The 12,142-nt window shown below is 62.6% G+C and overlaps 1 protein-coding gene across 1 annotated transcript; it reads right to left on the minus strand.

The window, feature by feature from the left end:
- Nucleotides 1–1,263: 1,263 nt before the first annotated feature.
- Nucleotides 1,264–7,616, minus strand: KAZALD1 (Kazal type serine peptidase inhibitor domain 1). The gene is made up of 5 exons (XM_076338113.1): nt 7,551–7,616; nt 5,424–6,024; nt 3,989–4,149; nt 2,329–2,476; nt 1,264–2,115 (listed from the first exon to the last, which is right to left on the minus strand). Exons 2-5 carry the CDS (start codon nt 5,923–5,925, stop codon nt 2,030–2,032), a joined length of 897 nt encoding a protein of 298 aa, XP_076194228.1. The 5' UTR covers nt 5,926–6,024; nt 7,551–7,616; the 3' UTR covers nt 1,264–2,029.
- Nucleotides 7,617–12,142: the final 4,526 nt, after the last annotated feature.

Here is a 12,142-nt window from a genome sequence, read left to right on the forward strand (position 1 = left end):
GGAGGGGATCAGGATGGGTGAAAACACCCCGGCTTCTCCAAAAGCAGGTTTTGCACCCAAAAAAAGCAAAATAAAAGCCAACAGCACATTTCTGTCCCTGGTCTCTCCCGAACACCCTTCAACTCTGATGTAGCAGCCCCAGGAGGATGCTGTTAGCTGGAAGGAGAAACTAAGGTATGGGTGGCTTTTCCATTTCCCCAGCCAAGAAGGAGTTTGCTGCCAGAGAGGACAGGCAGTCCAGGAGGCAGGCAGGCAGGCAGGGCGGCAGCACTGCCGGCTGTGCCCTGTCAGGCTGCGGCGCAGGGGCCAGGACTGGCCCAGCCTCACCGGCTGCAGGAATTTTGCTCCGCTGCCAACTCCAGACAAATCCCTTTTATTTGCTTGTTCAGGTTTTGATGCCGTAATTGCATCGTCTGAGCCAGCTCTGAGCCAGCTCTCAAGAAAAAGAGGAAGAAAAGAAAAAACAAGGGAAGGAGAGCAGCACGGCGCCCAAGCCGCCAGCCTCATCACATCCTGCCTGCTCCTGCCTGGGGACCGGCCAACCCCTTCCTCCCAGGGTCTGGCTCCCCGCCGCAGCTCCGGACCTCCCTGGAGCTGGGACTGAGTAACTGGGAGCAGTTTGTTCCACGGGGAGGTTTTGAGTCTCAAAAGTCCTTTAAATGCTGCTGGTTTGGGGGGCAAAGCACCCCCTGAGTGGAAGCTCAGCCCCAGGATGTCCACAGGAAGGGGTCCTGCCAGCCCTCTCCAGGCATGGAGCACCACAGCGCAGCTCTGGGCTACCCTCCCACCCTCCCCCCAAATGACTATTTGCTCTAAATCACCAGCTCTGGGAGGCAGGTGGGTTTTCTTTAAAAATGGAGCATTTCCAGTGGAAACAGGAGCCTCCCTGTTCTTCCCCGGCCGGGCACAGAGCTGCTGTGCCCCCTCCGCACTGGCAGGGCTATGGTCACCTGGGTGGAGACCCCAGTGTCATTGGGCACAGGATCCTGGGATGAAGATGGGCAGAGGCGGGATGGGACCCAAACTGACAGGGGTGCAAAGAGCCAGCCTGATGCATCCCCACTGCAGAGGGGATGGTCTGCTGGGAACCCCTCATGCAGGGTGAGAGGGGCAGGACCCACGCCAGGACCAGATGTCAGCACCAGGATGGGCAGGAGGACTCCTCAACCCAAGCACCCCCACAACAGGCAAGGTAGCGTCCATGGTGTTTGCACCCTCCCTCACGCCCCGAATAATCGTTGTGGATACAGGACAGTCGCCTGGTCTGTGTTGGCTTTGACCTACGTGTATATTTTAACTAACATTAACTGAAATGGCAAAGTAAAGAGCTGCTTGGAAGGGAAAACACAAAGTTGGTCGAAAAAGGCCAAAACGTTTCTGACCACATGGGTGGTTGGGCCAACGTTGTCCAGGGGAGCAAAGATAGCACTGAAAACCACAAGTGTCTGATTTCCTCAAATCACTACTTTTCTGGTTAAAAACAAACGGGGAAAGAAGGATCTTTTGGCAGCAAGTTCCCCAGGTCCTGGGGAGAAGCCTGGCTGTCCCTGCCTTGGGGGACACAGATTGGCCCTGGGGGTGACACACTGGGTGTCACAGCCAGGTCCCAGCCCTCTGCTCCGGCTTCCCCAAAATGCTTTGCACAGGGCTGAGCTGCCCCCTCCCTGGCCTCCCTCTCCCGGGGTGGCTGCCTCTACCCCCTGCACCAAGTCCTTGTGGCTGTCCCCGCAGCGTCCCACCTGCCACCACATCCCCGCTCAGTGCCAGAGGACAGACCCACCCTGCCCCAGGTGGAGCTGCCCCCAGTCCCAAACCTGTGCTACCAACCAGCCAGTGTCCCCTCCCCGAGCATCCCCAGCAAAGGGATGTGTCACCATGTCCCCCACCCCCAAAAAAGAGGCTGCTGTGTCAGGACTGTCCAGAGAAGGAGTTTTGTGCTGGGGGGTACTTGTTCCGGAGATGTCCCCGACCCCCGGGAATGGCTACTGTGGTCAAGGTGATCTCTGCAGCCGGACATCCCGTCTCTGGGCTAGTAATAGTCCTCCTCACTCTCCCCGTAGTCCTCGGGCGTCGTGCGGGGCTTCGGCAGGGAAAAGCCCGTCAGGTTGAGCTGGTCTGAAATGGCAGCGCAGGGACAACGTGACATTGCCCCCCCCAGCGTCTGTCCCCTTCCCCATCAGGACCAAAGCCAAACCATGCACAGCAGCTTGCTGGGGCATTGCCAGCACAGCCCTATGCACCAGCAGCTCCCACCATACCAGTGCACCCTGCCCAAACACCCCCTCCCTCGTCCTCATGAGAGCGTGGGGACAAGGACATGGTGCTCACCCGGTGTGAAGACGGTCAGGCTGGCTAACGCCACCACCTCCCCGACCCTGTTCCTGGCGAAGCAGCGGTAGGTGCCTTCGTCCGTCACCCGCACACCCTGGATCTGGAGCCAGCCTGTCACTTCGTATTTCTGGGGGCCACCTCTGAACTGCAAGAGGGGGGGATTTCAGTTAGCCCTGGAGTGAGGAAAGCTCCATGTGGGGCTGGGACGAATGGGAAGGCGGATACAAGCCCAGGGAAACTCTTTGTCCCCCTGCCTAAGTACCACTCTGGGGGCAGGCACAGACCCCCTGGATGCAGGTTGCCCCTTTTCCCACTACCCAGGGGAGGTGGGGGGAATGGGCATCTTCTTGCCCCCAGGAGGGCCTGGGAGCCCTGTTTTGGCCAGGACTCCACAGATGTGCCCTGGACTCCCAGCTGTGCCCCCAGTGCCACCGTGGTCCCCGAATGGTGGGAGGATGCCAGGGTCAGTGCTCCGCAGGGTGGTTGAAGCAAGGGGGCATCTGTGCTGCAGGCACACAGCTGGAATGGTCTGGGGGTTTGGGGTCACGCTGGGGAGCAGCACAGCCAGGGATGGAATGAGGCAGGGCAGGAGAAGCAGCCAAGCTGCACAGGCAGACTGGCAGCACGGGAGGACCGGGACACTGAAAACTCCGCCGGGGGCTTCACGGGGGGCACAGCCAGCCCAGGACAGCTCAGAGGAGCCCCGAGTCCTCCGTTTCGGCAGGCAGAGAGGTCCCAAGACTGCTCTGGCACCAACCATGCTATTTTCTGTTTGTCCCCAGCAAGAAATAACCTTTTCCTGACCCAGCTAGGCTGCAGCTGTGTTTGCAGGCTGCTATTATGGTGCGGTGGCTGGGGGTGGAGGACAGCTGAGTCTCCTCCAGCCAGGCAGGGTAGCCCTGCTTGGGGTGAAGGTCCTCATCCGGATCCTGCGACAAGCTATGGGGTGGCGGGAAGGTCAGAAAGATGGAGGGGGACCAGCACATCACCCTGCAACGGTGCCAGGTCCCACCTGTTCCCCTGACTCCCCCCATCCATCCCACCACAGTTTCCTCTATGCCGGTGCCTGGCTACGGCACACAGCCCCTGTGCCTCTGCCCACACGCTCTAATAGCTGGGTATGCCCAGCTGGGCGCTATATTTGGGACCGGCTGCGGGCAGGATGCTGACCCCTGGGCATGCCAGCTCTGGGAGGGGAGCCCTGCTCAGAGTGATGGGCAGAAAAGGGCAAGGACTGCCTGCGTCCGCTGGTGGGAGCAGAGGATAAGCCAGGCTGGAAGGGGCCTCGGGAGCTCCTCTCCTCCAGCCCTGCCGGTGGGGCTGCAAGTGAAGCCAGCAGGCAGAGCAAACTAAAGGCAGGGAGGTGGGAAACTCCCTGCTGCAGGACTCTGCAGGTCCTAAAAAATATTCATAAGTTCAGAAACTACTAGAGAAAATTGCAGAAGAGAGCTATGCTGATGGCTCTTACCACCGAGACACCAGCCCTAGCTCAGCCAGTCCTCACGGTGTGCAGGCTCCGGTTACCCCTTCTCATCCCCAGGCATCCAGGCTTGGCCACCCCCAGAGGATGACCACCCTCAGGTCTTGTTGCCCACAAGCTCTGGGAAGGGCTGGGTCACCCCGGGGCTGTGTCCAACGCCCTAGGCACACCGCTCACCTGGACAGAGATGTGGGGGTCATCTCCAGGCAGCAGCATCTCCGTGCCGTCCTTCCTCCACTCGATGGACGCCATGGGGTAGGCAAAGACCTCGCAGCCGAAGATGACGTCCTGCCCAGTGACGTTCCACGTGTCGTAGGGAGGAGAGGTGATCTGGGGCTCTGGGGAGGGGGGACAGGAGAGCAGGGTGGGCTCAGAAAAGGTCCCACCCTCAGCAGGTCCTATGGGCTCTCCTGGGCTGGTTCCCTCCAGGGTGGCAGCATTTGGCTCATGTAGAGATGCTAGGACCCTTCCCATGCCCCCCTCCTCTCCCACCCATAGCAGACCCTCACCTTGCCCCCGGACACAGTCCCTCCTCGCAGCTGGGACTGGGGGCTCCCTCCCCAGCACCCCCCAGCCCATGGGCGGTTGCCATCCCTCCTGGCCTCACTTTCCCCGCTTGCACAGTGATGCTCAGGGACCCACGGGCAGCAGGAACAGTTCAGTAACAGCAATGCTACAAAGCAAAGCTCTCCCGTGCAATCAAAGCATGCTCATCATGCAGGGGGAAAGGTCGAGGGGCACTCATCCAGCACGAGGCTGGTGGGGATGGATGAGGTGGATGAGCTTCCAGCTGAACAAGGCCTCTGCTCTGGCACCAGGCTCGTGCCAACAATTAAGGGAGCTAGCAGGTCCCTGGCTGCTGTACGGAGCCAATACCTCCAGGTCCTACATCCCTTCCCTGGAGGGATGGAGTGAGGACCACACTTCCTACCCACACCTGCTCCAGGATCTGGCCCATAGCATGAGCCAGAGGTCAAGGGAAGGCCTCCACCTCCAAATATACCTGGGGGAAAAAATCAAGGACATGATGATCTACAGAAAATAAAGTCAACCTTGACACCCCTCAGGCTGTGGTGACGGCACTGGGTGACCTGCATGGACTGGGCAGGCTGGGACACGGCCTCCCCACCACTGCCTGTCCCCCCCAGCCTCCCACCAAGTTTTAAACGGGAGATGGAAACCATGCGGCCGAGTCAAACTGACGCAGGTTTCCATTTGCAGGAGGCAACTGCATTTCTCAGGAGCACCAGGCCAGCATGAACCCAGCACCGCCGCCAAGAATTCGCTAACAATTCACTGGAACTTCCCCACCTGCTCCAGCAGGATTTGCTGCTTCCCATAAACCCTGCTCCCACTTGGCGAAGCTGCTCCCAGACCTCTCCAGGCACTGGATCTGCAGGGGCTGCCCCGGAGCAGCAGAGCCGGGTGGACTGGGGGAGAGGGACCCCAGAGCTTGGGTATCCTGTACCCAGCCTCTGCGGCTGCCGTGTCCCTGCGGGTGCTGTGGGTTTGCTGCCAGGTGAAATATTTAAACCAGACTCCCTTGCTTGTCCCTTCCCAAGAGGTACAAGTCTCCATCCCGCTGCCCGCACAGCCGTTCCTGGGGCACTACCTGACTCGCAGGGACCCTCATGGGCCACGGTGAGGTTGGTGTCGGGGTGGGCACGGGCAACCTCCAGGAACCTGCAGATCTGGGCATAGGTTTTGCCATCAGAGCCGCAGAGGGCCAGGCGGGAGAGGCAGGTGCACTGGGGCTCAGGCACCTCTCCGCGCCGCAGGTCCCCGGCATCCAGCTGGCACTCCAGGTGCTCCCCGCACTTGCCGTAGAAGTGGTTGGTGTTGTCCAGGTCGCAGATCTGTCCCTCCAGGTTGGCACACTCCCAGCAGCAGTCACAGGCATCCCGCACCGTGCCAGCCAGGCACCCGCGCGGCGCCGGGCACTCCTCCGGCCGGCACTCAGCGCAGCCCTCCCCTTCCTCCAGCAGCCGCTGCCAGCTCCGCTGGAGGTAGTCAGAGGTGCTGGGAAAAGCCTGGCCCAGCTGGAGTGAAGCCCAGTGCAAGGAGAGCAAGGAAAGCATGAGGCAAGAGGAGCTCAGGATCTTGGCTTCAGACATCCTCGCAGCAGCTCCTTTATCCCGGTCCCACCATCACTTGGACAGGGATCTCCGGTGCTGCTCTGGCCTCCCTGGCTAGATCCGAGGAGCCATCCTGGCCTGCAAGGAGGGAGGACGTGTGTTAGCAGTGCAGGGAGCATCTCCCAGCCCTCTGGCTCCCGGCTGGCTTGCCCTGAGCGGCAGCACTGCATGATGTGCAGATCGGTCCCAGCCCCTCTCACCCCCAGCCCCGCAGCCACATCCTTCCCAAGCTGGGGCTCCCCAGACAGCTCCTGCCCCGAGATGCTGAGCATCCTCCAGTGGGACAGGGCTGCTGACCCCAGACCCACCAGGTTTCATCCTTCTTCCCTGGCAGCCCAGCGGGCAGAGCCCAGCCTGCTCGGATCCCACCATGGCCTGGGGAGCCACAGGGCTGGCAGGGGGCCGGACAGGCTGCTCTACCGTCATGGCTCAGCCGGTTTGTACCCTGCTCCTTGCCTCCTCTCAGGAAGCCGCTCTCAAGCCAGACACCCCTTTCCTTTCCCCATTGCTTTGCAAGAGTCACGAGTCCCTTTTACCTCCCTCACCACCCAGACAAGCGCAGTGGAGTGGCTGATCCTGCAGACAAGGGGCTCTTTCCACGCCAGAGCCAGCCAGCAGAGAGGAGCCGAGCCAGGAGGATGCTCTTGGTCACTCCTGGCTTTTTTCCTCCTCCCCTCCCTGCACCATAACCCCTCTTTTTAGGCACCACCCGCCTAAGCAGGGGAAGAAACATGCCCCCGAGAAAGTTTTGTGACCCCCTCATTTATCACACAGGCAACTGAGGCTGAGCACGCAGGAGTTCAGCACACAAGTGGGCAGCCAGTAGACTGGCAGCAGGCCCAGCGTGGTCAGCCTATGCCAGCACAGCGGGGTCCTTGTCCCCAAACCCCAAGCCTGCATTATCCCCTCACCCCGGGTGAGCAGAGAGGCTGATCTGCCCTGGGCTTCCCATCTCTGCTGGGGGGACACATGGGGTCTCGGAGACTGTCCCCAGAGGGCGTGACGATGAACCAAACCCCTTTGTGAACACCCCCTGGCCCCCAGTTACACCCTGGCTGCCTTCCCTGAGATGGAGTGAAATTACGGTCCCCTGCCCCAGGGCCACCCAGCACGAGTGAGTGGGGCTGAGGAGGGGACCCAGGCGGCCGGGCTGCCCCCCCCCCTGCTGGGAACAGCACGGAAGGGCAGGCTGCAGCCCTCCCAGCTGCACCCCGCAGACCCCCCCACCCTCCGGGGCTAACGCAGCCCAGAGCTGCGGTGGGGTGATGGGGATGGCCAGGTCGGTGGGTTACACGCACCCCGGGTAACAAACTGCGAAGCTTTGACCCGTTTACCGGAGACCACCGAGCCCCCCAGGGGTGGAAAGGGGCAGGGGGTCCCGGTGCCGGAGCCCCCCCCAGTCCTCCCTACCCCGGGCTGTACGGAGCAAGGCTCCAGCCCCCGATGGATGTGGGGAGCCAGGGAAGGGGGGGATAACTGCAAAGTTGGTCTCTGGCTCCCCAAGTCCGGGGTGCAGGCGCTGGGGGTCCTGGCTGAGTCCCGGGAAGGGGCACGGCGTCCCCTGGGGTCCCCCGGGAGCCACCCCGCCGTAAGCCGCCACTTACCGGAGATGCCGGTGCCGGGGAGCGGCGGTTTCGAGGGGCCGCGGGCGGGCAGGCGCGGGTGCGCAGTGGCCGTGGCGGCGGGGCTGCTGGCCCCCGGCTGCTCCGGCACCCGCCGTGATGTCAGCGAAACGTGAGTCCCCCCGCCCCTCTCCGGGCCCGCGGCCCATCCCTGGACAGGGACCCGGGCTGGCCGGCACCCCTTCCCTGCCGGGGTCCCGCCACCCACTGCACCCCTGCACCCTGGCCCCGGGGCTCTGCCGCTCCTGCCCCCCCGACACCGGCACCTCCCCGCGGACCCCGACACCGGGGTCACCCCAAGCCCTGTGTCGGGACCTGGGCTGATGCTCAGCTCCATCCATGGGGCAGGAGGGGACCGGGGTGGGGGGCAGAGACCAACTTTACAGGGGTCCGTGGGGACGAGTGAATGTGAGGGAAAAAGCCAGGGGTGGACATGGCTGGGGAAGTGGGTAAAAGCATCTCTCAGCCTGTAATTTGTGTGGGAAACACAGGCTGAAACACTGAGCAGCTGCTGTAATTAAACGTGGGGATAATTCCTGGGGGATGTCTGTGCTCACCCCACCTCGGGAGCCAGGTACAAAGGGGATATTGGGGTGCAAGCAATGGCATTACCTTGGCTGGAGCGGAGCAGTGGTGGGGCTGCTCCATGCCACGGCAGTGCAAAACCCACATGCACGAGGCTGGGGCTCCAGAGCCCCCGGCAAGTTGCCTTGCTGCTCCCTGCCTCAGTTTCCCTGGCTCCGAGGAGCAGGGTACCTGGCGTGCCTTTGCAGCACAAACACGCTGTGCATTTGCATCTTGCTCCCGCCGCTGTGCCGGGGGGATCCCACAGCCTGCTCCCCTCCTCCAGGCGAGGAATTTGTGGGATTTGCTTCCCCGGTGAAGCTCAGGCGAAGCAAAGCCGTTGCAGGACCCCTCGGAGGATCTGGTTTCCTTCACCACGCTGCAAAAATCTGCTTTTGCTTTCCAACACCCTCCTGCAAATTCGTTCCGGGCTCCGGAGCTTTCGCTCAGTCACGTTATGAATCCGGCCATGGCTAATGATGGAAAATGCGCCAGGCTTCACCCCCCCCCAAATCCGCCTTTGCCGGCCAAAACCCCCCTCTAGCCCCCCTGGCCACAGAGGGGGGTTTCCTGCCGGCTCTGCCTTCGGCCTCACCTCCCGCTCCCCCTCCGCGGCCCCCAGCCCCTTGGCTCAGGGCTGTCTCCCTCCCTGGCTCCCCTTGCCCGGCCCATCAAGCGCAGTCCTGGCGTGCCGCAGGCTTTTGGGCCCCGCATCCACGAGTCGCCAAGCAGCTGGGGCTGCAGCTGCTTTGGGAGCAGGGAAAAGGTCAGGGGGGCTGAGGTTTTCCTACATGCACCCCCAGAGCCTGTTCACAGCCTGAGCAGAGAGTGGACAGGCTGTAGGTGACCCAGCCGGGGGTGCTGAGCCCCCCGGGCTGCCCCCACCATGCCCTGCATCCCCACCTTGGGATGAGGCATCACCTGTGCAGTTGGGCATCCCTGCACCAAGCACACCCTCGCCTGCCCCTGCCCCACACAGGGGGCAAAGCAGTGGGGCAAGCCTGGCCCCAGATGCCACCTTCAGCCAACACAGCTCCTGGCTGGCACAGGAATAGAGCCAGAGCTTAAATCCCAGGCACTGCTGAAAAGTGAGGCCAGCGATGGTCCCTGGTTATTTGCTTCTCTTGTCCTTGGCAGGGGGGCAAGGGGGAGCAGGCCCCGATGCTGCTGTCCTTCCCCACACACGAGGGCCCTAGCCCTGGCTCCTTCTCCCATGTGCCATGGCCTGGGGACCTGGCATGTCCCTGTCCCCATGGGCTTACCATGGCCTCTGGGTGGCTGGATTCATCCGAGCATCACTGCAGCATCTGCCACTCACAAGGTGGGGAGAGGTCACATCACGTCTCCGGATGGAGATCACCTGGCCAGAGGTGAAATCTAACCACAGATCTGAGCAGGTAAAGCTCCAGCCGTGGTGCAACACAACCCAGCGCCTGGAAGCCATGGGCAGCGCAATGCAGCGCAGCACAATTCAGCGCAGCTCAGCACAGCTAAACAAGATGGAGCTCAAACCTGGCAGGTAATTAAACCTCCTGCTTAATGAGACTGTTGAATGTGCTAATAAATAGTAGCAGCTATGAATGAGGGATGGAAGATCTAACCTGTGCTTAACAAGGAGCTGTGCTCAATCACACCTCGATTCAATCAGTGCAGTCCCTGGCTGCACCTGGGGCTCGTGGCTCCGGTTGCTGGGAGCAGATTTTGGGGGAAAAGGGTGGTCGCAGCCCGGCATGGCCTGGCACTGGCGTAAATCACATTCCCGGCTCCCCGCCTGTGCTGGCCAGTTATCCCTCCTTTCTCCTCACCTGCCCCGAGCCCAGTGAAGCTCCTGAAATTGGGCTTTGAAGGTGCAACGAGCCTCAAGCACCAAAGTGCCCTCCTCCCTCCCTGGCAGGTTGCTCCCCATCAGCATTTCCCCCCCGTGATGGTCCCATTGAAGCCAGGAGTCTGTGAATGCTCCCAGCAGACCCACAGCCATGGCATCCCTCCAGAGCTCTGTCATCAGGATGTGCCCCTGATGGCAAAGCTGTCACAGCTGGTCTGGGGTGCCCCACTGCTCCTGGTCCCACTGACCCCCCGCCCCGACTCCGGACTGATGTCCTGGATCCCCTTGGGGATCTGGGGCTTCCAGCAGTCGAGGCCAAGGAAAAAACCCACCCTGGAAAAAAAGCCCTGGGCCAAGTGACTCAATGCACGTCATGTCAGGGAGGGTTGGCGAGCGGCATCGGGGCTGGCGGGGATGGGAATACGGGTCATGTCACGGCAGAAGCAAATGTCACCGGGAGATGCTGGGGCAGGGCGTGCTGCCCGCACACTGCCTGGGGCCGCGGCGATCTCATTCTGATAATAAGCCAAATCTCCCTTGTTTCAGCTCAGACCCACTGCTCCTCTCCATTTCCTGCCGTTCGGAGCAGCCTGACGCAGCCAGGATCCAGCCAGCCCCCCCCGAGGCCACGCAGCTCTCGGGGGTCCCAGCCATGTCCTGGGAGTCCACCGCGGGGACAAGGGACAGGCAGCAGGCAGGTCCCTCCTGCCTGCGTGCCAGGCAGGACCGTGCTGGGAAGCAGCCAGGCTCAGGTTTCTCCAGGTTTTTCCAGAGCAAATTCCTCCCAAGAACAAACCCGTCAGCAAATTCTTGGGGAAACAGTTGCAGCTGTGAGCAGGAGGGACGGGGGGCTCTCAGGCTGGCCCCGAGGAGCGGTGGCCGGGTGGCGAGGGATGGTCCCCAGGCTGCCGCGGTGTCCCCGGCCGGAGGCTGCCGGGCCCCTTCTCCCGCAGAGGCAGGAGCCGCGGCTTGGCACGGCTGGATGCGGCTCGGCTCCTTCCCCGGAGGAATCCCCCCGCTTTCGCCGGGGTTTTTCCACCCGTCCCATCCAAGAGCAGGTCGTATAACCCTGGGCCAGGAACCAAACGGGCGGCGGGGGCTGCATTCCCGGGGATGCCCCCCCCCTGCCTGCCGCCCGGCCCCCCTCAGCTGACACGGCCATGCCAACTTTGACACCCCGGCGCCGGGTTAGCGCGGTTCCCACCGCCCCGCGACATGCCAGGCTCCCCCCGCACCCCTGACTCCGCAGCAAACAGGAGGACCCCCTAAACGTCCCTCCCCCCCCCCCCCCCCCCCCCCCGCGGTCCCTGCCTGCTCCCCGCACCGCCTGAGGGGCTGACCCGGCAAAGAGTGGCAGAGAGATGCAGGCAGGCGGTGCAGGCAGGCGGTGCAGGCAGCAGGCTGCGGGGTCTCTGCTGCCACCTCCAGGGCACTGCTGGCCTCGTCCCCGTTCCCTTGCCGTGACACTGTCCCTGTACCTGGGGCCTGCAGATCCTAGGGCAATGCATGGCCACCTTAGTCCCCCCCATCTCCCTGCACTCTAAAACAAGCCACGCCCATGAGCCCACCCTGGAGACCCCCACTGCAACGTAGTGTCCTGAGGGGCTTCGGGACCCTCCTGGGGTGCGGGAACCCTCTGCTCAGCCTGTCCTGGGCACACGGGGCTGCACAGACCCCCAGCCGGGGTGAGTGCTCTGGAGGGTGCTGCCAGCTCGGTGGCACGGTGCCCTGTGCCTTCTGCCCCCTTTGCCACCCTCCCTTTCCCCAGTCTCCGGCAGCACCAGCGGGGCTGGGACGCAGCCAGGGAAGGTGACCCACCACCAGTGCCCCGGTACCCCCTGCCACCGGGGACGGGCGCTGAGGAGGGGGAGCCTGCCCACCCCCCCTGCAAGAGGCTGCCCATTTCCAGGCGTCATTAAAGAGCAATTAGCTGGAAATTAAGCTGAGAACAAGTATTGATTAGCTCATTAAGGCTGGGGGAGCCGGCTGTGGCGGTAGGAATTGCTGCCGCTCGCCCTCATTATGGGCAAGGTTAAAGCTTGCGGTCGGGCAGCTCATTAAAAATGCCAGGGACCAATTGATGTCCCCGGCCCAGCGCCGCCCAGCACCCCCAGCACCCCTGGGGACACCCAGCTGCTGCCTTTTGGGGACTGGCCCGTGACCTCTAGGATGAGCTGGCTCAGGA

The sequence above is a fragment of the Aptenodytes patagonicus genome, chromosome 5, assembly GCF_965638725.1.
Source record: "Aptenodytes patagonicus chromosome 5, bAptPat1.pri.cur, whole genome shotgun sequence".
In the NCBI taxonomy this organism is placed as follows: Eukaryota; Metazoa; Chordata; class Aves; order Sphenisciformes; family Spheniscidae; genus Aptenodytes; species Aptenodytes patagonicus.